Below are 24,684 nucleotides of genomic sequence, written 5' to 3' on the forward strand. Positions count from 1 at the left end.
AACTAACGCTGCAGATTGCAATACTGGGGGATTTGAAAAGCCATAGTTAATCAATCAATAATAGAATAATTATTTTAGAAAAAATGTTTTTTTAATTTACAATCTGTAGAAGCTATGAGAATAGAAAGGTTCAATTGTTTTGTGAAGCATCACAGCACAGTTGAAAAATATATGGCAAATAGAAATCCGAAATGGATGATGTTGAGCAGATAGATGGGAATGGTTGAATGGAGCTGAAGGGTGGGACTAATAACAAGATAAACAATGTAAAACATACGGGGTCTGTAAAATGTATATAAGTTCAGAACTTTTGTGAAATAGCACAGTTACAAATAGAAATCAAACTGGATGGACATCAGAAATAGAGGAAGGACTAAAAACAATCAAAAAAGAACTATTGTAAAACAGACTGTGTCTGTAAAATGTGTATAAGATCAATAAATTGAAGGTAAAAGCCGAAGTGTTTATTAGTTTACTCCAATTGGGGGATCGGTGGTAGGGTTTGCGGGGAATAATAATAATGGTATATTCTTTTAAAAAGTATGTCTATATAGGTATGTGTATGTATATATGTGTATATGTATGCATGCATGTATGGATATATATATTTACCCAAAAATATATGGGGGATTGGAAATGATCAGACAATTACATTGATGGAAGCTACAATCTACCTCGATACCTTGATATTAAGCTGATCCACCCCTAAAAAAAAAAAATATTAAAAAAAAGAAAAACACACACACACACGCACACGCACACGCACCACACACACACACACACACACACACACACACACACACACACCCCTCCCTGACGCAACATGGAGGAGTACTCCCTGTCCATGGATGAGAGGTGGGACATGTCCCCCCCCCCACACACACACACACACACACACACACACACACACACACACACACACACACACACACACACACACACACACACCTCCCTGCCACTCTATTCTTTCCTTTCATTTACTGAAAGAGTCAAATCTACCCTAAGGATTTTTGTTCTATTGTGTATCATTGCTAGGGTACATGTCAAACCTTTTCCTTTACATGTCTACCTTGGTAGCAGCACAACATGAATATGTACTAGCTACATTATTCAAGATATGAATGTTATTGTCACACTGAGTGACATCCAACTAACCAGCGTGTTTCCCTGTGTTGACAGTTATGACCCAGATATGCAGTGCTCCCTGCCCCCCTCCCGCATGTACCTGCAGCCAGACGAGCTGGAGGAGGAGGAGGAGATGGAGAGGGGTCCCACTCCCCCCGTCAGAGGTGCTGCCTCGTCCCCCGCCGCGGTGTCCTACAGCCACCAGTCCACAGCCACCCTTACCCCCTCGCCCCAGGAGGAGCTGCAACCCATGCTCCAGGACACAACAGACAGCATGGTCTCTGCACACGAACGCAGGTACTGGAAGGCGTTATACTGGATGAAATAGACTTTGATTGGCTGATATACAGTGGGTATAATAAGTATTCACCAACATTGGATTTTGTCACATTTTATTGTGATACGAAGAGGGATTGAAATAGATTTGTCATTGATCTACACAAGATACTCCATAATGTCGAAGTGAAAATAATATTCTACAAATGTAAACTAAAATACAAATAATAATAACTAAAATAGAATAAAAATAAAATATCAAAAAAAATTGTTAAATTAGATGTAAATGACAGAGGGAAAAGTATACAGAATCAAATATACAGAAAAATAATATTCAAAAACATGCATCCTGCACACAACAAGGCACTTAAACATGCATCCTGCACACAAGGCCCTAACATGCATCCTGCACACAACAAGGCCCTAACATGCATCCTGCACACAACAAGGCTCTAACATGCATCCTGCACACAACAAGGCCCTAATATGCATCCTGCACACAACAAGGCCCTAACATGCATCCTGCACACAACAAGGCCCTAACATGCATCCTGCACACAACAAGGCTCTAACATGCATCCTGCACACAACAAGGCCCTAATATGCATCCTACACACAAGGCTCTAACATGCATCCCGCACACAACAAGGCCCTAATATGCATCCTGCACACAACAAGGCTCTAACATGCATCCTGCACACAACAAGGCTCTAACATGCATCCTGCACACAACAAGGCCCTAACATGCATCCTGCACACAACAAGGCTCTAACATGCATCCTGCACACAAGGCCCTAACATGCATCCTGCACACAACAAGGCCCTAACATGCATCCTGCACACAACAAGGCACTTAAACATGCATCCTGCACACAACAAGGCCCTAACATGCATCCTGCACACAACAAGGCACTTAAACATGCATCCTGCACACAACAAGGCCCTAACATGCATCCTGCACACAACAAGGCTCTAACATGCATCCTGCACACAACAAGGCCCTAACATGCATCCTGCACACAACAAGGCTCTAACATGCATCCTGCACACAACAAGGCCCTAATATGCATCCTGCACACAACAAGGCCCTAACATGCATCCTGCACACAACAAGGCCCTAACATGCATCCTGCACACAACAAGGCTCTAACATGCATCCTGCACACAACAAGGCCCTAATATGCATCCTACACACAAGGCTCTAACATGCATCCTGCACACAACAAGGCCCTACCATGCATCCTGCACACAACAAGGCCCTAACATGCATCCTGCACACAACAAGGCACTTAAACATGCATCCTGCACACAACAAGGCCTTAACATGCATCCTGCACACAACAAGGCACTTAAACATGCATCCTGCACACAAGGCCCTAACATGCATCCTGCACACAACAAGGCCCTAACATGCATCCTGCACACAACAAGGCACTTAAACATGCATCCTGCACACAACAAGGCACTTAAACATGCATCCTGCACACAAGGCCCTAACAGGCATCCTGCACACAACAAGGCACTTAAACATGCATCCTGCACACAACAAGGCACTTAAACATGCATCCTGCACACAAGGCCCTAACAGGCATCCTGCACACAACAAGGCACTTAAGCATGCATCCTGCACACAACAAGGCCCTAACATGAATCCTGCACACAACAAGGCACTTAAACATGCATCCTGCACACAACAAGGCCCTAACATGCATCCTGCACACAAGGCCCTAACATGCATCCTGCACACAACAAGGCTCTAACATGCATCCTGCACACAACAAGGCCCTAACATGCATCCTGCACACAACAAGGCTCTAACCTCTCTAGGGTAGGTGGCACCAAATGGTCCCACCTACGTAACAGCCAGTGTAATCCCGTGGCGCGTTATTCAAAAACCTCAAAAATGCAAAAACTTCAATTTTTCAAACATATGGCTATTTTACACCATTTTAAAGACAAGACTCTCGTTAATCTAACCACACTGTCCGATTTCAAAAAGGCTTTACAACGAAAGCAAAACATTAGATTATGTCAGCAGAGTACCCAGCCAGAAATAATCAGACACCCATTTTTCAAGCTAGCATATAATGTCACAAAAACCCAGAAGACAGCTAAATGCAGCACTAACCTTTGATGATTTTCATCAGATGACACACCTAGGACATTATGTTATACAATACATGCATGTTTTGTTCAATCAAGTTCATATTTATATCAAAAACCAGCTTTTTACATTAGCATGTGACTAGCATGTGACTAGCATTCCCACCGAACACTGCCGGTGAATTTACTAAATTACTCACGATAAACGTTCACAAAAAGCATAACAATTATTTTAAGAATTATAGATACAGAACTCCTCTATGCACTCGATATGTCCGATTTTAAAATAGCTTTTCGGTGAAAGCACATTTTGCAATATTCTCAGTAGATAGCCCGGCATCACAGGGCTAGCTATTTAGACACCCAGCAAATTTAGCACTCACCAAAGTCAGATTTACTATGAGAAAAATGTTATTACCTTTGCTGTCTTCGTCTGAATGCACTCCCAGGACTTCTACTTCAATAACAAATGTTGATTTGGTTCAAAATAATGCATAGTTATATCCAAACAGCGGCGTTTTGTTCGTGCGTTCAAGACACTATCCGAAAGGGTAAATAAGGGTAACGAGCATGGCGCAATTCGTGACAAAAAAATTCTAAATATTCCATTACCGTACTTCGAAGCATGTCAACCGCTGTTTAAAATAATTTTTTATGCCATTTTTCTCATAAAAAAAGCGATAATATTCCAACCGGGAATCTGCGTTTAGGTAAACAGACGAAAGAAAATAAAGCATTCGGTCGACTCGGGCACGCGCCTAAGCCCATAGTACTCTGATCGGCCACTTGCCAAAAGCGATAATGTGTTTCAGCCAGAGGCTGCCTCGATATCGTTCAGCTTTTTCCCGTGCTCTGAGAGCCTATGGGAGCCGTAGGAAGTGTCACGTTAGAGCAAAGATCCTCAGTCTTCAATAAAAAGAGCCAAGATGAAACACAACTTCTCAGACAGGCCACTTCCTGCATGGAATCTTCTCAGGTTTTGGCCTGCCATTTGAGTTCTGTTATACTCACAGACACCATTCAAACAGTTTTAGAAATTTTAGGGTGTTTTCTATCCAAAGCCAATAATTATATGCGTATTCTAGTTACTGGGCAGGAGTAGTAACCAGATTAAATCGGGTACGTTTTTTATCCGGCCGTGTCAATACTGCCCCTTAGCCCTAACAGGCTAACATGCATCCTGCACACAACAAGGCACTTAAACATGCATCCTGTACTTATCTCATCAAGGTATATTAGTGTTTTATTTGTCAGTAATCTTTTTTGTAGATCATTGACAAAAAATGACAATAAATCCATTTTAATCCTACTCTGTAAAACAATAAAAAAGTGAAGAAATCCAAGAGGGATTAGTACTGATGGCACCCACTGTAGTAATGACTTTAAAAGTCTGTGCAAAAAAATCTATCATGATTTATAATTGAATTTATATAATTGATTTGGTATACCCTACATTAAGAACATGTCTCCTGCTGTTTCAGACGCCATGTAGTGAGCCCCCCTCCCCGGCCCCTCTCCCCCTCACACACCTACGGCTACATCTCCAGCCCCCTGTCCCTGGACACAGATGGCATGGAGGAGGAGGAGGAGATGTTGGAGGAAGAGGAGGAGGAAGGGGACGAGACAGACGCGGAGGTGGCCAAGGTGCACCACCACCACACCCACCCTCACCACCCTCACCACCCCCAGCAAATGCACACCAGGAGGCTGCTGCTGCGGGGCCTGGAGCAGACCCCAGCCTCCAGCGTGGGGGACCTGGAGAGCTCTGTGACGGGCTCCATGATCAACGGCTGGGGTTCAGCCTCCGAGGAGGACAACGCCTCGTCAGGACGCTCCAGCGCCGTCAGCTCCTCAGACGGATCCTTCTTCACAGACGCCGACTTCGCCCAGGCCGTGGCGGCTGCTGCAGAGTACGCAGGCCTCAAGGTGGCCAAGTACCCCAACCCCACGCAAGGCCAGGAGGGAGGCCCCGGAGGTAAGCACATATATTGTGATGTCACTTTATCAAGAACAGTAGAAAACAAGATCATGAGCACCTTGTAACTTTGAATCAATATGATTCCCTTATTCTGCAAGCCCTTTGACAGGGGGAAAACCTTTTCATGGTTTCATGTGCCTTACCAAATGTGTCTTTCCCTTCAGCGCGAAAGTACCAAATGATCCCCTCAGGCCACCGTCCTGGCAGCCCCCCGTCCACAGACAGTAACATGAGCACGGCCAACATGCATAAGAGGCCTCCTAAGAAGCAGAAACAGCACCCTGCAGCGGGCCACCCAGGGCTCCAGAGACGAGAGACCTACGCAGAAGGTACAGTACAGAACCACACTCTGCTCATTCATCACTAAAGTACTGTATGAGGTGGAAGGTCATAATGAGTACTGGAGCTGTACCATGGATCCATCTGTATTCTAGTGTTCTACTACTGTAATACCTCATAATGAGTACTGGTTCTGTACCATGGATCCATCTGTATTCTAGTGTTCTACTACTGTAATACCTCATAATGAGTACTGGAGCTGTACCATGGATCCATCTGTATTCTAGTGTTCTACTACTGTAATACCTCATAATGAGTACTGGAGCTGTACCATGGATCCATCTGTATTCTAGTGTTCTACTACTGTAATACCTCATAATGAGTACTGGAGCTGTACCATGGATATACCTGTATTCTAGTGTTCTACTACTGTAATACCTCATAATGAGTACTGGAGCTGTACCATGGATAGACCTGTATTCTAGTGTTCTACTACTGTAATACCTCATAATGAGTACTGGAGCTGTACCATGGATATACCTGTATTCTAGTGTTCTACTACTGTAATACCTCATAATGAGTACTGGATCTGTACCATGGATCCATCTGTATTCTAGTGTTCTACTACTGTAATACCTCATAATGAGGACTGGAGCTGTACCATGGATAGACCTGTATTCTAGTGTTCTACTACTGTAATACCTCATAATGAGTACTGGAGCTGTACCATGGATATACCTGTATTCTAGTGTTCTACTACTGTAATACCTCATAATGAGTACTGGAGCTGTACCATGGATCCATCTGTATTCTAGTGTTCTACTACTGTAATACCTCATAATGAGTACTGGAGCTGTACCATGGATCCATCTGTATTCTAGTGTTCTACTACTGTAATACCTCATAATGAGTACTGGAGCTGTACCATGGATATACCTGTATTCTAGTGTTCTACTACTGTAATACCTCATAATGAGTCCTGGAGCTGTACCATGGATAGACCTGTATTCTAGTGTTCTACTACTGTAATACCTCATAATTAGTACTGGAGCTGTACCATGGATATACCTGTATTCTAGTGTTCTACTACTGTAATACCTCATAATGAGTACTGGATCTGTACCATGGATCCATCTGTATTCTAGTGTTCTATTACTGTAATACCTCATAATGAGTACTGGAGCTGTACCATGGATCCATCTGTATTCTAGTGTTCTACTACTGTAATACCTCATAATGAGTACTGGAGCTGTACCATGGATCCATCTGTATTCTAGTGTTCTACTACTGTAATACCTCATAATGAGTACTGGAGCTGTACCATGGATATACCTGTATTCTAGTGTTCTACTACTGTAATACCTCATAATGAGTACTGGATCTGTACCATGGATCCATCTGTATTCTACTGTTCTACTACTGTAATACCTCATAATGAGGACTGGAGCTGTACCATGGATAGACCTGTATTCTAGTGTTCTACTACTGTAATACCTCATAATGAGTACTGGTTCTGTACCATGGATCCATCTGTATTCTAGTGTTCTACGACTGTAATACCTCATAATGAGTACTGGAGCTGTACCATGGATCCATCTGTATTCTAGTGTTCTACTACTGTAATACCTCATAATGAGTACTGGAGCTGTACCATGGATAGACCTGTATTCTAGTGTTCTACTACTGTAATACCTCATAATGAGTACTGGATCTGTACCATGGATCCATCTTTATTCTAGTGTTCTACTACTGTAATACCTCATAATGAGTACTGGAGCTGTACCATGGATATACCTGTATTCTAGTGTTCTACTACTGTAATACCTCATAATGAGTACTGGATCTGTACCATGGATCCATCTGTATTCTAGTGTTCTATTACTGTAATACCTCATAATGAGTACTGGAGCTGTACCATGGATCCATCTGTATTCTAGTGTTCTACTACTGTAATACCTCATAATGAGTACTGGAGCTGTACCATGGATCCATCTGTATTCTAGTGTTCTACTACTGTAATACCTCATAATGAGTACTGGATCTGTACCATGGATCCATCTGTATTCTAGTGTTCTACTACTGTAATACCTCATAATGAGTACTGGATCTGTACCATGTATCCATCTGTATTCTAGTGTTCTACTACTGTAATACCTCATAATGAGTACTGGAGCTGTACCATGGATAGACCTGTATTCTAGTGTTCTACTACTGTAATACCTCATAATGAGTACTGGAGCTGTACCATGGATATACCTGTATTCTTGTGTTCTACTACTGTAATACCTCATAATGAGTACTGGTTCTGTACCATGGATCCATCTGTATTCTAGTGTTCTACTACTGTAATACCTCATAATGAGGACTGGAGCTGTACCATGGATAGACCTGTATTCTAGTGTTCTACGACTGTAATACCTCATAATGAGTACTGGTTCTGTACCATGGATCCATCTGTATTCTAGTGTTCTACTACTGTAATACCTCATAATGAGTACTGGATCTGTACCATGGATCCATCTGTATTCTAGTCCCCTAATACTGTAATACCTCACTACCCTGCCCCACCCATGTGATGTATGATATGGTGTCTGCCTGAGACGCAGTGTCCAGGAGTGAGTGAGTGTGAGTGTGTCATAAGTCAGAGCTTTAATCATTCTCCTCTTGTGTGTGTGCATGCACGCCAAGCATCGTTTCCAATCTGCGGCTGTGCAGAGCAGAGCAGACTGGGGTAGAATGGAGGGGTATGGAGGGGGCCTGTTTCAGGGGACTACGGTCCAGCTCCAGCCCGTTCTGCTGCTGCTGACACTGGGATGTCTTCCTCTCCAGCTAGCCACTAATGAAATTACCCCAGGTGCTTATTGAAGTGGCCCCCTGGCCTCCACTCCAGGAGTCAGGAATAAACAAAGCAGGGGCCAACTACAGAGTAACAACGCACAGCACCGGGAATATGCTTATCCTTGTCAAAAGTGAAGGATGTCAACTTTAAGGTTATTAATTGTTTAATGTGTGGCCCACGTGTTACAACAAAGCTGGACATTTAGTTAGGTGTTCCTCTGGGATTTAGCGTTTGGAAAGGTATTTTTGTGTGTGTGTGTGTGTGTGTGTGTGTGTGTGTGTGTGTGTGTGTGTGTGTGTGTGTGTGTGTGTGTGTGTGTGTGTGTGTGTGTGGATGTGTGCATGCATGTGTGTAGTTGTGTGTGTGTGTGTGTGTGTGTGTGTGTGTGTGTGTGTGTGTGTGTGTGGATGTGTGCATGCATGTGTGTAGTTGTGTGTGTCTGTGCATTGTCTCTGTGAATGTGTGTGGGTAGATGTGTGTGGGTAGATGCGTGTGTTCGTGTATGTGTGTTTGTGTGTGTGCGTACGTGTGTGTGTGTGCATGCGTGCATATGTGTGTGTGTGTGTTGAGAGTGTGAGTGTGTGTGTGTGTGTGTGTGGAGCTGGCTCTCCACTTACTGTGAGGTGTCCTTGTGTGTTGGAAGCACTTGACAGGGAGATTTAATATCCAGCCCCACTCTGAGCCAGACCAGCTATCACTGCACCAAATTCTAGCCCCTCCTCCTCTCCTCCCCTCCATCCCTCCATCCCTCCATCCCTCCTTCCCTCCATCCTGCCTTCCACCCCATCCCCTCCCTTTGAAGTAATCTCTCCACCCCTCACTCTGCTCTCCTCCAGCTCCCTCCGTCTCCTCCCTCCTCCCTCACCCCCCCTCTTTGTTCCCTATGTGTGTCTGAGAGGAGTAAGGAGGAGAGGAGACAGACACTTCTCCAGCCCTGGCTGTCTGTCTATCAGTATGGTCTGGTCACGGATTGGATCTGAATGGGTTTTCATTTTCATTTGGAAGTTATTGGCGTGTCCTGTAGTGAGGGAGCGGGGTGAGTGACGGAGAGGTGATTGGGGTGGAGAGAGATGATTGGGGAGGAGAGAGGTGATAGGGAAGGAGAGAGGTGATAGGGAAGGAGAGAGGTGATAGGGGAGGAGAGAGGTGATAGGGGAGGAGAGAGGTGATAGGGGAGGAGAGAGGTGATAGGGAAGGAGAGAGGTGATAGGGGAGGAGAGAGGTGATAGGGGAGGAGAGAGATGATAAGGGAGGAGTTGGTGATAGGGGAGGAGGGACGTGATAGGGAAGGAGAGAGGTGATAGGGGAGGAGAGAGGTGATAAGGGAGGAGATAGGTGATAGGGAAGGAGAGAGGTGATAGGGGAGGAGAGAGGTGATAGGGGAGGAGGAGTAGATAGGGGAGAAGGAGTAGACAGGGGAGGAGAGAGTAGACAGGGGCGGAGAGAGGTGATGGGAGGGGGGAGGGAGGAGAGAGGTGATAGGGAAGGAGAGAGGTGATAGGGGAGGAGAGAAGTGATAGGGGAGGAGAGAGGTGATAAGGGAGGAGATAGGAGAGAGGTGATAGGGGAGGAGAGAGGTGATAGGGGAGGAGAGAGGTGATAGGGGAGGAGAGAGGTGATAGGGGAGGAGAGAGGTGATAGGGAAGGAGAGAGGTGATAGGGGAGGAGAGAGGTGATAGGGGAGGAGAGAGGTGATAGGGGAGGAGAGAGGTGATAGGGGAGGAGGGAGTAGACAGGGGAGGAGAGAGTAGACAGGGGCGGAGAGAGGTGATAGGGGAGGAGAGAGGTGATAGGGGAGGAGAGAGGTGATAGGGGAGGAGAGAGGTGATAGGGGAGGAGAGAGATGATAGGGGAGGAGAGAGGTGATAGGGGCCCCCACATATTGATATATACTGCAGTATACCCCCCACATGTTGATATAGACTGCAGTGTACCCCCCACATATTGATATAGACTGTGTTGTACCCCCCACATATTGATATAGACTGTAGTGTACTCCCCACCTGTTGATATAGACTGTGATGTACCCCCCACATATTGATATATACTGTTGTGTACCCCCCACATATTGATATATACTGCAGTGTACCCCCCACATATTGATATATACTGCAGTATACCCCCCACATATTGATATATACTGCAGTGTACCCCCCCCCCCCCCACATGTTGATATAGACTGCAGTGTACCCCCCACATGTTGATAGAGACTGTAGTGTACCCCCACATGTTGATATAGACTGCAGTGTACCCCCCCACATGTTGATATAGACTGTAGTGTACCCCCACATGTTGATATAGACTGCAGTGTACCCCCCACATGTTGATATAGACTGTAGTGTACCCCAACATATTGATATAGACTGCAGTGTACCCCCCACATGTTGATATAGACTGCAGTGTACCCCCCACATGTTGATATAGACTGCAGTGTACCCCCCACATGTTGATATAGACTGCAGTGTACCCCCCACATGTTGATATAGACTGTAGTGTACCCCAGCATATTGATATAGACTGCAGTGTACCCCCCACATGTTGATATGGACTGCAGTGTACCCCCCACATGTTGATATAGACTGTAGTGTACCCCCCACATGTTGATATAGACTGCAGTGTACCCCCCACATGTTGATATATATACTGTAGTGTACCCCCACATATTGATATAGACTGTAGTGTACCCCCCACATATTGATATAGACTGCAGTGTACCCCCCACATGTTGATATAGACTGCAGTGTACCCCCCACATGTTGATATAGACTGTAGTGTACCCCAACATATTGATATAGACTGCAGTGTACCCCCCCACATGTTGATATAGACTGCAGTGTACCCCCCACATGTTGATATAGACTGCAGTCTACCCCCCACATGTTGATATAGACTGTAGTGTACCCCAGCATATTGATATAGACTGCAGTGTACCCCCCACATGTTGATATGGACTGCAGTGTACCCCCCACATGTTGATATAGACTGTAGTGTACCCCCCACATGTTGATATAGACTGCAGTGTACCCCCCACATGTTGATATATATACTGTAGTGTACACCCACATATTGATATAGACTGTAGTGTACCCCCCACATATTGATATAGACTGCAGTGTACCCCCCACATGTTGATATAGACTGCAGTGTACCCCCCACATGTTGATATAGACTGTAGTGTACCCCCACATGTTGATATATACTTCAGTGTACCCCCCCACATGTTGATATATACTGCAGTGTACCCCCAACATGTTGATATAGACTGCAGTGTACCCCCCACATGTTGATATAGACTGCAGTGTACCCCCCACATGTTGATATAGACTGCAGTGTACCCCCCACATGTTGATATAGACAGCAGTGTACCCCCCACATGTTGATATATATACTGTAGTGTACCCCCACATATTGATATAGACTGTAGTGTACCCCCCACATATTGATATAGACTGCAGTGTACCCCCCACATGTTGATATAGACTGCAGTGTACCCCCCAAATGTTGATATAGACTGTAGTGTACCCCCACATGTTTATATAGACTGTGATGTACCCCCCACATGTTGATATAGACTTCAGTGTACCCCCCCACATGTTGATATAGACTGTAGTGTACCCCCACATGTTTATATAGACTGTGATGTACCCCCCACATGTTGATATAGACTTCAGTGTACCCCCCCACATGTTGATATAGACTGCAGTGTACCCCCACATGTTGATATAGACTGCAGTGTACCCCCACATGTTGATATAGACTGCAGTGTACCCGCCACATGTTGATATAGACTGCAGTGTATCCCCCCCACATGTTGATATAGACTGCAGTGTACCCCCACATGTTGATATATACTGTAGTGTACCCCCACATGTTGATATAGACTGCAGTGTACCCCCCACATGTTGATATAGACTGCAGTGTACCCCCCACATGTTGATATATCAAAATCAAATCAAATTTATTTTTATATAGCCCTTCGTACATCAGCTGATATTCTCAAAGTGCTGTACAGAAACCCAGCCTAAAACCCCAAACAGCAAGCAAAGCATGTGAAAGAAGCACGGTGGCTAGGAAAAACTCCCTAGGAAAAACTCCCTAGAAAGGCCAAAAACCTAGGAAGAAACCTAGAGAGGAACCAGGCTATGAGGGGTGGCCAGTCCTCTTCTGGCTGTGCAGGGTGGATATTATAACAGATATAGACTGCAGTGTACCCCCACATGTTGATATAGACTGCAGTGTACCCCCACATGTTGATATAGACTGCAGTGTACCCCCACATGTTGATATAGACTGCAGTGTACCCCCCCCCCACATGTTGATATAGACTGCAGTGTACCCCCCACATGTTGATATAGACTGCAGTGTACCCCCCCCACATGTTGATATAGACTGCAGTGTACCCCCACATGTTGATATAGACTGCAGTGTACCCCCCCCACATGTTTATATATATATATATATATATATATATGGGAGAGAGAGAGAGAGAGAGAGAGAGAGAGAGAGAGAGAGAGAGAGAGAGAGAGAGAGAGAGAGAGAGAGAGAGAGAGAGAGAGAGAGAGAGATGCACATGTGTGATGTAGTAAGACATTTTCGGGGACCACCTTTGGCTCGTGACCTCTACTTTCAGAACTACTGGCTAAAAAGTATACAAAAGTAGCAGAGAATCCCTTTAACTTTGATTGTGTCAGTAAAGATGATAGACCTTTCAAACATTATGCAACATTATCTGCAAGGGTGATATATAACGGCTACATTATCAGAATTCCTCTTTTAACAACCTCTATACTGTATGATTCATTGCATTATCTCTATCACATTATTACAAATATCAGAAATGGTAAAAAAAAAAAAAAAAGTTATGCATGCAAATTAGACAAAGTGAAAATGATATCAAACTTTTTACCATTGCAACATTTGATGTACAGTCACATTCACTGTGTTTGTCTCATGCTTGCTATAGAGTTCACAGCTGGCAATGCCTCATCGTGATTGGTTATTCCCAACAATTTACAAGTTGGTCAATGACTATCCATCTTCACTATCCTTCCTTTGCGTTACCTCAATCTCTGGTGAATAGCTGAGAAACTTTTCTGAATTGATTTTCCTCCTGGCTCGGGATTTGTCTGAGCGGAATCTTAACATCATCCTAAAACCCACTCTGAGCTGGGAGTTTTTTAAGTCTTATAACAGGTTTTAACAGGATTCCTAGGACCTTTTCGGAGATGCTTTGTGGATAAGGGCCCTGCTATTAAAACCTGGCCTCTTTCCTCACCTCCATGTGTCCATAAATCTGCCTGGCTGTCCTCTCCTCTCCTCCTCCTCCTGTAGTGGGCTATATCTCACAGATAGTGGCATTGATCGGATCCTGACGGAGGTAGGAGGCAGGGGAGAAATGAAAGAAGCTTTTCCACCCTATGATATTGACTGACCCACTGTGTATTCAGGAGGTGTGTTTTGTGGGTGTGTGTGGGGGGGGGATAATCAGGAAAGTGTATTAGACCTTCCTGATTTGGTCAAAGCGACACAGACAAAACACACCGGCAACCCCTTTAGCCCCCGAGTGTGTAAAAGGTATTCAGGGAAGCTGGGTGTGAGCGACATTGGGAAGCTGGGTGTGAGTGATGTTGGGAAGCTGGGTTTGAGCGACGTTGGGAAGCTGGGTGTGAGCGACGTTGGGAAGCTGGGTTTGAGCGACGTTGGGAAGCTGGGTGTTAGCGACGTTGGGAAGCTGGGTGTGAGCGGCGTTGGGAAGCTGGGTGTGAGCGGCGTTGGGAAGCTGGGTGTGAGCGACGTTGGGAAGCTGGGTATAAGCGGCGTTGGGAAGCTGGGTGTGAGCGGAGTTGGGAAGCTGGGTGTGAGCGACGTTGGGAAGCTGGGTATAAGCGGCGTTGGGAAGCTGGGTGTGAGCGGAGTTGGGAAGCTGGGTGTGAGCGGAGTTGGGAAGCTGGGTGTGAGCGGAGTTGGGAAGCTGGGTGTGAGCGGAGTTGGGAAGCTAGGTGTGAGCGGAGTTGGGAAGCTGGGTGTGAGCGGCGTTGGGATGCTGGGGGTGAGCAGTGGCAATGGTTGGTTGCTATGTTTATTAACTTTGTAATCCTGTGTGGATTATGGACCATGCTGGCCCACAGAGCTGAGCCATCCCTCAACTGGGCCTCTGATTAAAAGATGAAAAGATATCGATCGCAAGTGGAGCAGACAAGGCTTTTCTCAGGCAGCGTGTTTTGTTTGTGTGTGTGTGTCTGTAGAGGTGTGAGCGCTTAGGCAGCCCACCAGTCAGGCTCATATGAATAATGACTCAAGGACAGACAGCATTGATTCATCGACAGGGGAAATGGAGCGGGACAGAGAGCCAGCTGCTGACCGTCACGCTCCCCTCTGCTAACCCTCTCTCTCCTCCATCTCTCTCCATCTCTCTCTCCTCCATCACTCTCTCTCCTTCATCACTCTCTCTCCTCCATGTCTCTCGCTCTCCATTTCTCTCTCCTCCGTCTCTCTCTCTCTACCTCAATCTCTCTCTCTCCTCAATCTCTCTCCACCATGTCTCTCTCTCTCCTCTGTCTCTCTCTCCATCTCTATCTCCTCCATCGCTCTCTCTCCTCCTGCTCTCTCTCCTCCATCGCTCTCTCTCCTCCATCTCTCTCTCTCTCCATAATCCCTCTCTCAATCTCTCTCTCCTCCAACTCTCTCTCTCTCCTCCATCTCTCTCCATCGTCTCTCTCTCATCCAACTCTCTCTCCTCCATCTCTCTCTCTCTCCTCCATACCTCTCTCTCCTCCATCTCTCTCTCTCCATAATCCCTCTCCATAATCCTTCTCTCAATCTCTCCCTCTCATCCATCTCTCCCTCTCCTACATTTCTCTCTCCTCCAACTCTCTTTCCTTCATCTCTCTCTCCTCCATTTCTCCCTCTCTTCCATCTCTCTGTCCTCCATCTCTCTCCCTCTCCTCCATCTCTCTCTTTCCTCCATCTTGCTGCCTCTCCTCCATCTCTCTCTCCTCCATCTCGCTGCCTCTCCTCCATCTCTCTCTCCTCCATCTCTCTGCCTCTCCTCCATCTCTCCCTCCTCCAACTCTCTCTTTCCTTCTTCTCTCTCTCCTCCATCTCCCTCTCCTCCCTCTCCATACCTCTCTCTCCTCCATCTCTCTTTTCCTCCATCTCCATCTCTCACTCCTCCATCTCTCTCCTCCATCTCTCTTTCTCTCTCCTCCATCTCTCTCTCTCCCTTCCATCTCTCTCTCCTCCTTCTCTTTCTCTCCATCTCTCTCTCCTCCATCTCTCTCTCTTTAATCTCTCTCACCTCCATCTCTCTCTCCTCCATCTCTCTTTCTCCTCCATCTCTCTCTTCTATCTCTCTCTCTCTTTCCTCCATCTCTCTCTCCTCCATCACTCTCTCTCTCCATCTCTCTCTCCTCCATCACGCTCTCTCTCCATCTCTCTCCTTTTTTCCTTTTTCTCTTCTCTCTTTCCCGTCTCCCCTCTTTCACTTTGTCACCTCTCTCACTTCCTCCCCTCTCTCACTTTGTCCCCTCTCTCACCTCGTCCCCTCTCTCACGTCGTCCCCTCTCTCACTTTGTCCTTTCTCTCACCTCGTCGCCTCTCTCACCTCTTTCCCTTCACTCCTCCCTCCCTCGCCACCATATTCCATTTCTCCCTCTCTACCTGCCATTACCCCTTATCTCCCCACTGTCTCCCATTTGTCGTCCCAGGCTGTGTGTACACAGTACAGTCCAGAGTGCTTCCGCTTGGCCAGTATGTGTATACACAGTAGGCTCTAATGGGTAGGCTCTAATGGGTAGACTCTAATGGGTAGACTCTAATGGGTAGCCTCTAATGGGTAGGCTCTAATGGGTAGCCTCTAATGGGTAGGCTCTAATGGGTAGGCTCTAGTGGGTAGCCTCTAATGGGTAGGCTCTAATGGGTAGGCTCTAATGGCTAGGCTCTAATGGCTAGGCTCTAATGGCTAGGCTCTAATGGCTAGGCTCTAATGGTGCTAATCCAGAGCACATTGACTCATTATCTTCCATCTCACACCCTAACACAAGTTTTCAACTGAGTAACTAATGTCCTCCTCTTCCTTTGTTTATCTTCCAGATCTGCCTCCTCCTCCCATCCCCCCTCCAGCAGGGCTCAAGTCCCCCACACACCCCTCCAAGACATCCCTGGAGGCCCGGGGGATGATGTCTCCCAAGGCAGGCGAGGGCAGGGACAGGAGAGGGGGCTCAGGAGGAGGGTACCGGCCACGGGAGGGATCGGACCCCCGTACCAGCTCCTCAGAGCGCCGGGAGACCCAGGACAGACAGAAGATCCCCCGCGCAGGGAAAGGGAACAAACAGGAGGGGGGCAGCACCAAGGCACGCCAACACCCAGGTACAGAGAACATGGAACTAGTGGCATTTAACCTAGTAGTAGTGTGTTCTTGTAGTGTAGTGTGAACCTAGTGTTCTTTCTGCTCTGTAGACATGCCGCTCTGACAGTGCAACTTTAGATTGTGAATAGCTGTAGGTATTGTGTTGAAGGACATGAGTTCTCAGTGTGTCCTCTCTCCTCTTTTGTCCCAGGACCAGAGGACATCCTGCCCTACAGCCGCCCCTCCTTCCCCACAGTCCACAGTCCCAGAGACAGGGACCCCAGCTCCTCCAGCTCTATGTCCTCCCGGGGCTCAGGGGGCCGGCGGAGAGGAGAGGGGGGGCCGGGGGCCCGCAGGAACCCCAACGACATGGGGGCCTTCCAGCCAGGAGACGATGACTTAGAGGTACAGTACTTGCCGACTGGCTAACTCATAGTGTTACTGCAGATTTAGTATTGGTCGATTAGATTAAATGCTGTGTATATATTTTTATGCTTGTTGAAATGTCTGTTTTGTTGTCCTTTTCCCCAGATGGTGGAGACCTGAAGTACTAGATGGGATGAACAGGAAGTACTGTCCAGAATGAAGTTTCTGAGAAGAGGAATGCTGTGATCGTTCCTCTGTCCATTTTAAATATCTCAGTATCTCACCATCATGTTTGCTGACAAATACTGTACATCAATTGTGTTTCTATACACCTGGAAAACAGACCAATTGTTTTTCTAATTTATCATTTTCTATGTCCATTTTACAGAAGAAAAAAAATGCCGGAGGAAAAAAGAATGGTACTTGAATCCAAAGCAAAATACTCATTAGAACATACACTATATACAGTACCAGTCAAAAGTTTGGACACACCTTCTCATTTCAGAGTTTTTCTTTATTTTTACTATTTTCTACATTGTAGAATAATAGTGAACACATTAAAACTATGAAATAACACATATGGAATCATTTAGTAACCAAAAAAGTGTTTAAAAAAATCAACATTTTTTTTAGATTTTAGATTCTTCAAAGTAGCCACCCTTTGCCTCAATGACAGCTTTGCACACTCTTCGCATTCTCTCAACCAGCTTCATGAGGTAGTCACCTGGAATGCATTTCAATTAACAGCTGGGTCTTGTTAAAAGTCAATTTGTGGAATTTCTTTCCTTCTTAATGCGTTTGAGCCAATCAGTTGTGTTGTGACAAGGTAGGGGTGGTATACAGAAGATAGCCCTATTTGGTAAAAGGCCGAGTTCAGAGTAGGTGAACGGATGATCTCTTCATGTGTGGTTCCCACCATGAAGAATGCAGGAGAAGATGTGATGGTGTGGGGGTGCTTGCTGGTGACACTGTCTGTGATATATTTAGAATTAAAGGCAGACTTAACCAGCATGGCTACCAAAGCATTCTGCAGAGATACTCCATCTCATCTGGTTTGCTGTTAGTGGGACTATCATTTGTTTTTCAACAGGACAATTACCCAACACACCTCCAGGCTGTGTAAGGGCTATTTGACCAAGAAGGAGAGTGATGGAGTGCTGCATCAGATGACCTGGCCTCCACAATCACCCGACCTCAACCCCATTGAGATGGTTTGGGATGAGTTGGACCGCACAGTGAAGGAAAAGTAGCCAACAAGGGCTCAACATATGTTGGAACTCCTTCAAGACTGTTGGAAAAGCATTCCAGGTGAAGCTGGTTCAGAGAATGCCAAGAGTGTGCAAAACTGTCATCAAGGCAAAGGTTGGTTACTACATGATTCCATATGTGTTATTTCATAGTTTTGATGTCTTCACTGTTATTCTACAATGTAGAAAATAGTAAACATAAAGAAAAACCCTTGAATGAGTAGGTGTGTCCAAACTTTTGACTGGTACTGTAGATACAGCAGTATGTGGACACCCCTTCAACTTAGTGGTTTTCACTATTTCAGCCACACCTGTTGCTGACAGGTGTATAAAATCAAGCACACAGCCATTCAATCTCACCAAAGAGCTCAGTGACTTTTAACGTGGCTCTGTCATAGGATGCCACCTTTCCAACAAGTCAGTTTGTGAAATTTCTGCCCTGCTAGAGCTGCCCCGGTCAACTGTAAGTGCTGTTATTTTGAAGTGGAAACGTCTAGGGACCAACAACGGCTCAGCCGTGAAGTGGTAGGCAACAAAAGCTCACAGAACGGGACTGCTGAAGCGTGTAGAGGGTAAAAATCGTCTGTCCTCGGTTGCAACACTCACTACCGAGTTCCAAACTGCCTCTGGAAGCAACGTCAGAACAAGAACTGTTCGTCGGGAGCTTCATGAAATGGGTTTCCGTGGCCGAGCAGCCGCACACAAGCCTAAGATCACCATGCGCAATGTGAAGCATCGGCTGGAGTGGTTTAAAGCTTGCCGCCATTGGACTCTGGAGCAGTGGAAACGCGTTCTCTTGAGTGATGAATCACGCTTCGCCATCTGGCATCGGATGCAAGGAGAACACTACCTGCCCAAATGCATATTGCCAACTGTTAAGTTTGGTGGAGGAGGAATAATAGTCTGTGGCTGTTTTTCATTGATCAGGACCCTTAGTTCCAGTCAAGGGAAATATTAACACTACAGCATACAGTTACAATCTAGACGATTCTGTACTTCCATCTTTGTGGCAACAGTTTAGGGAAGGGCCTTTACTGTTTCAGCATGACAATGCCCCCATGAACAAAACGAGGTCCATACAGAAATGGTTTGTTGAGATCGGTGTGGAAGAACTTGACAGGCCTGCACAGAGCCCTGACCTCAACCCCATCAAACTCCTTTGGGATGAATTGGAATTCCGACTGCGAGCCAGGTCTAATCGCCCAACATCAGTGCCCGACCTCACTAATGCTCTTGTGGTTGAATGGAAGCAAGTCCCCACAGCAATGTTCCAACATGTAGCGGAAAGCCTTCCCAGAAGAGTGGAGGCTGTGATAGCATCAAACTCCATATTAATGACCATGATTTTAGAATTAGATGTTCAACGAACAGGTGTCCACATACTTGTGATCATGTAGTGTATGTTTTATTCCAAGGCAATAGGGAGTAATAGTGGACTCTAGGTATTAACACTATCGACTTGGCTTGCCTCTGCAAGATCTGTGGGAAGCCTTGCCCTTACAGCAAGGTGTTACTGTAATAGAATGAGCTACAAGGAGAGGGGTGGACTGTCTTGTAAATATACCTGTACACATAATGTCCTTTTGTATAGCATCCATTGTGGTACTTCAAATTTGTCTTCCTTGTTTTATTTCGCGAATTATAATTTCATTATGCCAGTAAATATAATTATTTTATCGTTTTCCATCCATGTTGTAAATCGCTATATTATTTAGCCGCCCCAAGAAAGTGCCACTTTAGGATTGTTCTTTGTCTTTTTGTAATGCACTGTTATATTTTTGGGTCATTGTCAATGTTTGTTATTTGTTTTACTTTGGTTTTAAAAGCACAATCACTAAACTTTATTTCAAACCATTTTATCTATGAACCTTTTTGTCTTACTGGAGGAAAACAGGTATGACTAAAGAGTCTTGTTAACCCCGATGATGATGTTGGTAAAGGTGATAAGCTGTTTACGATGGCTGTGGTTTGAAAGACTCCCTGTGTTATGATTGGCTCATTTCAGATTCTGACGCTAGCTCATGTGATGACCCCCAACACAGACACAGTTATTTTGGGTCATAGCAGCAATATAAATGTCTTTTTGAATTGACCGTAGTTCCAGTCATTGCACATTATTTCAAATGGTTACATTGTCTATTAATGCACTTAAAAGAATGTAACATACAGAAAATGGGCGACACCTTGTGAATCGGGAGTGGCCGCCATTGGACAAGAAGAATCTATTTTCCAGAGAAGGGATTGGTCAGTGGATCCCTTCTCTGAGGAGAGAGGGTTCTGTTGTTTATTCATAGGACATCTGCAAACATTTGTTTCGTAAAGCAAAAAAAAGCAAAATAATATTTAAAAAAAAGATGAATAAAAAATGTTCAAACTGCTAGCGCTCCCTCCTTTTTTTCTGATATCAGAAGGACATGGGGTGACTGGGATGTCCCCTAAGATGTCCCCTGGGGCCTCTCTTTCACTGAAGCTCTCCTCGCTTCACTTGAAGATCAAATACAAACAGAAAGGCCTGAGCTCTGAAGTGGATGTGACACCTGGGTCGGCCACTGCTACTGCTAATACAGGTTCTTAGCTGCACTACAGGCCAGACCACATTGAGTGGCATCATTTGAGGCAACTTTTGTGCTGTTTATTCAGCTGTTTGCATGCAGTTTAGTTGAAGGGTAGTGAGCAGGCTGTGCTCTCTAAGGGACAAGAGTGTTGTTGTTCTGCGTATTGGTTGTATCTCATTAAAAAGGCTATTACTCTATTGTTAGCCCTACAGTTACATACTGAGGATTCAATAATCCCAAAATGTCATTTTTTCCCACATTATTTATCAAAAATATCCTTTAATACCAACAACAATGAGTCTCTTACTGTTGCTGTAAGTTGTTCATTCATTTGATTGTTATGTGTTTATCTTTCGGATGCAGCTGTTATAACTCAACAGGAGGCAGCAGACGCAAACATATTATTTTGATTCATAATTGTAGGATTAATTCAGTTAATACCATGAAACCAATAGTTTAGCATATTGCCAAACCTACTGTATTAGCAATGAATTCAGATTTCTGACTAAAACTAAGACACACACTAAACAGAACATTCCATGTCTTTCCCTACATGGAATGTTCCAGTACACAGGAGTATTACTAAACGTGTACAGTATAGACCAGGTAAAGCATCATAAACAAGAGACAACCAATACTATTCATCAAAGTAATAGGAAAATAATATTCGGACAGATGACACTACTTTTATTGACATTTTTATCATAGGTATAATGAAAAAGCAATGCCAATATAAAGCTCAATGCCACTATAAAGCTCAATGCCACTATAAAGCTCAATGCCACTATAAAAGTAAATTGAAATCCATTAGAGTCACGCTTGCCTCAAAGGCCACAATGTACTGAAGTATTAGAACTCGACCCAGACAGTTTGCTACAATATACTGTTGGGTCAGAACACCACCCAGACAACATGCTAAAATGTGACCAACCGTCTTATGTAGCAAAATTTGAAATTGTGTTTTTTACATTGGATAAAGGTAGAGACTCATAGCTACAAAATGGTATATCATACACTACAGTTGAGTCAACAATGGGATAGTAATTTTGCTTTGAAGTTGATAAACTTGTAGACTCACTTTTGAGAAAATGGCCTTCGAATGTTTTGGTACTACAACTGGAGAGCTCTTGTTTGTCTACACCCATTCAGCATCGTTCACACCCTTTTAAGCTTTAGCCCCACCTATCTATTTAAGGGTTGATCACCCTTAAGTCAAGCACCCAAGTTACTTGCTAGCTACTTCCAGACATCTTAGTGAGAGAGAACAGCTGACTGAACATTACTCCCCCTAGCAGAGCTAATTAGGCTGTTTTCATGTTATCCAGAGCATTGCCGACGTTTACTGACACCGGCCATATTCAACGGGTGTTGAGCGTTCGTAAATTCATCAGTTATTCTGCACTCTGGCAGACTTAATGTCAAAATTAGAAATGTGTAATATCTCAAAATTTTGGTAGCTAGACTATCTTATCCGTATACATCATGGTTGGACACGTCTCCTGTCGGATGCCATGGTTGCCCTTAGTTTGAAGATTATATCCGGAAACAGGTGTTTTTTCTATCTCCTTAGCTATCATGCTCGAATGCCACTGATTTTCAAAACTCAGTCCTCCAGAAAGTGGAGAGCATACACATAACTTTACCTAGCAAGCCAGCCAGCTAACGTTAGCTAGCTAACAGTACACTTTAACTTGACATTGTTTATGCAGTTTTACTTCGCAGTACATAAAATAAGCTGCATTTGACAGGATTACCTAGACATACTGACCAGCTCCAATAGACAGAAGCGTGCTATATGGCAGACTAATCCAAACTCATCTCTTGGCATGTCCAGCCCACAAATTATCTTAGCCAATCCTGGCTAGCCGGAAGGTTGCTCCCTTTTTCTGTGGCTAAACGGCTTTCCTGTGTAGTGACCCATGACACACATCTAGTTTCCTGAAACGGGTCACAAATGTACTGCAGAATCAGAACACGAGCCAGAAAATATGTTACAGTATACATTAAGATCAGAACACCACCCAGACCTACAGTATACTGTAGGATCAGAACACCACCCAGACCTACAATATACTGTAGGATCAGAACACCACCTAGACCTACAATACACTGTAGGATCAGAACACCACCCAGACCTACAATATACTGTAGGATCAGAACACCACCCAGACCTACAATATACTGTAGGATCAGAACACCACCCAGAACTACAATACACTGTAGGATCAGAACACCACCTAGACCTACAATATACTGTAGGATCAGAACACCACCCAGACCTACAATACACTGTAGGATCAGAACACCACCTAGACCTACAATATACTGTAGGATCAGAACACCACCCAGACCTACAATATACTGTAGGATCAGAACACCACCCAGACCTACAATACACTGTAGGATCAGAACACCACCTAGACCTACAATACACTGTAGGATCAGAACACCACCCAGACCTACAATACACTGTAGGATCAGAACACCACCTAGACCTACAATACACTGTAGGATCAGAACACCACCCAGACCTACAATACACTGTAGGATCAGAACACCAGCCAGACAATATGCTACTGTGAAAGTGAAACTATTATAAACAAAGAGCAAAAAAATGTAATTATCTTAAAACATAATAATACAAATACAGTGCCTTGCGAAAGTATTCGGCCCCCTTGAACTTTTCGACCTTTTGCCACATTTCAGGCTTCAAACATAAAGATATAAAACTGTAATTTTTTGTGAAGAATCAACAACAAGTGGGACACAATTATGAAGTATAACGAAATTTATTGGATATTTCAAACTTTTTTAACAAATAAAAAACTGAAAAATTGGCCGTGCAAAATTATTCAGCCCCTTTACTTTCAGTGCAGCAAACTCTCTCCAGAAGTTCAGTGAGGATCTCTGAATGATCCAATGTTGACCTAAATGACTAATGACGATAAATAGAATCCACCTGTGTGTAATCAAGTCTCCGTATAAATGCACCTGCTCTGTGATAGTCTCAGAGGTCCGTTTAAAGCGCAGAGAGCATCATGAAGAACAAGGAACACACCAGACAGGTCCGAGATACTGTTGTGGAGAAGTTTAAAGCCAGATTTGGATACAAAAAGATTTCCCAAGCTTTAAACATCCCAAGGAGCACTGTGCAAGCGATGATATTGAAATGGAAGGAGTATCAGACCACTGCAAATCTACGAAGACCCGGCCGTCCCTCTAAACTTTCGGCTCATACAAGGAGAAGACTGATCAGAGATGCAGCCAAGAGGCCCATGATCACTCTGGATGAACTGCAGAGATCTACAGCTGAGGTGGGATACTCTGTCCATAGGACAACAATCAGTTGTATACTGCACAAATCTGGCCTTTATGGAAGAGTGGCAAGAAGAATGCCATTTCTTAAATATATCCATAAAAAGTGTTGTTTAAAGTTTGCCACTAGCCACCTGGGAGACACACCAAACATGTGGAAGAAGGTGCTCTGGTCAGATGAAACCAAAATCGAACTTTTTGGCAACAATGCAAAACTTTATGTTTGGCGTAAAAGCAACACAGCTCATCACCCT

The 24,684-nt window shown here is 44.7% G+C and overlaps 1 protein-coding gene across 2 annotated transcripts in view; it reads left to right on the top strand.

Annotated features, from left to right (window-relative positions):
• robo1 (roundabout, axon guidance receptor, homolog 1 (Drosophila)) overlaps positions 1 to 20,937 on the top strand; it is a 664,161-nt gene extending 643,224 nt beyond the window's left edge. For both annotated transcript variants that reach the window (XM_082966738.1, XM_082966739.1), the window contains 6 exons: positions 1,180 to 1,422; positions 4,986 to 5,479; positions 5,647 to 5,811; positions 16,692 to 16,967; positions 17,159 to 17,352; positions 17,479 to 20,937. In XM_082966738.1, the coding sequence (XP_082822864.1) occupies positions 1,180 to 1,422; positions 4,986 to 5,479; positions 5,647 to 5,811; positions 16,692 to 16,967; positions 17,159 to 17,352; positions 17,479 to 17,493 (1,387 nt within the window). In that variant the 3' untranslated portion in view covers positions 17,494 to 20,937. The remainder of the gene's footprint in view (positions 1 to 1,179; positions 1,423 to 4,985; positions 5,480 to 5,646; positions 5,812 to 16,691; positions 16,968 to 17,158; positions 17,353 to 17,478) is intronic.
• The last annotated feature ends 3,747 nt before the right edge of the window (positions 20,938 to 24,684 follow it).

Source organism: Salmo salar, chromosome 20 (assembly GCF_965601325.2).
Source record: "Salmo salar chromosome 20, fSalSal1, whole genome shotgun sequence".
NCBI lineage: Eukaryota > Metazoa > Chordata > Actinopteri > Salmoniformes > Salmonidae > Salmo > Salmo salar.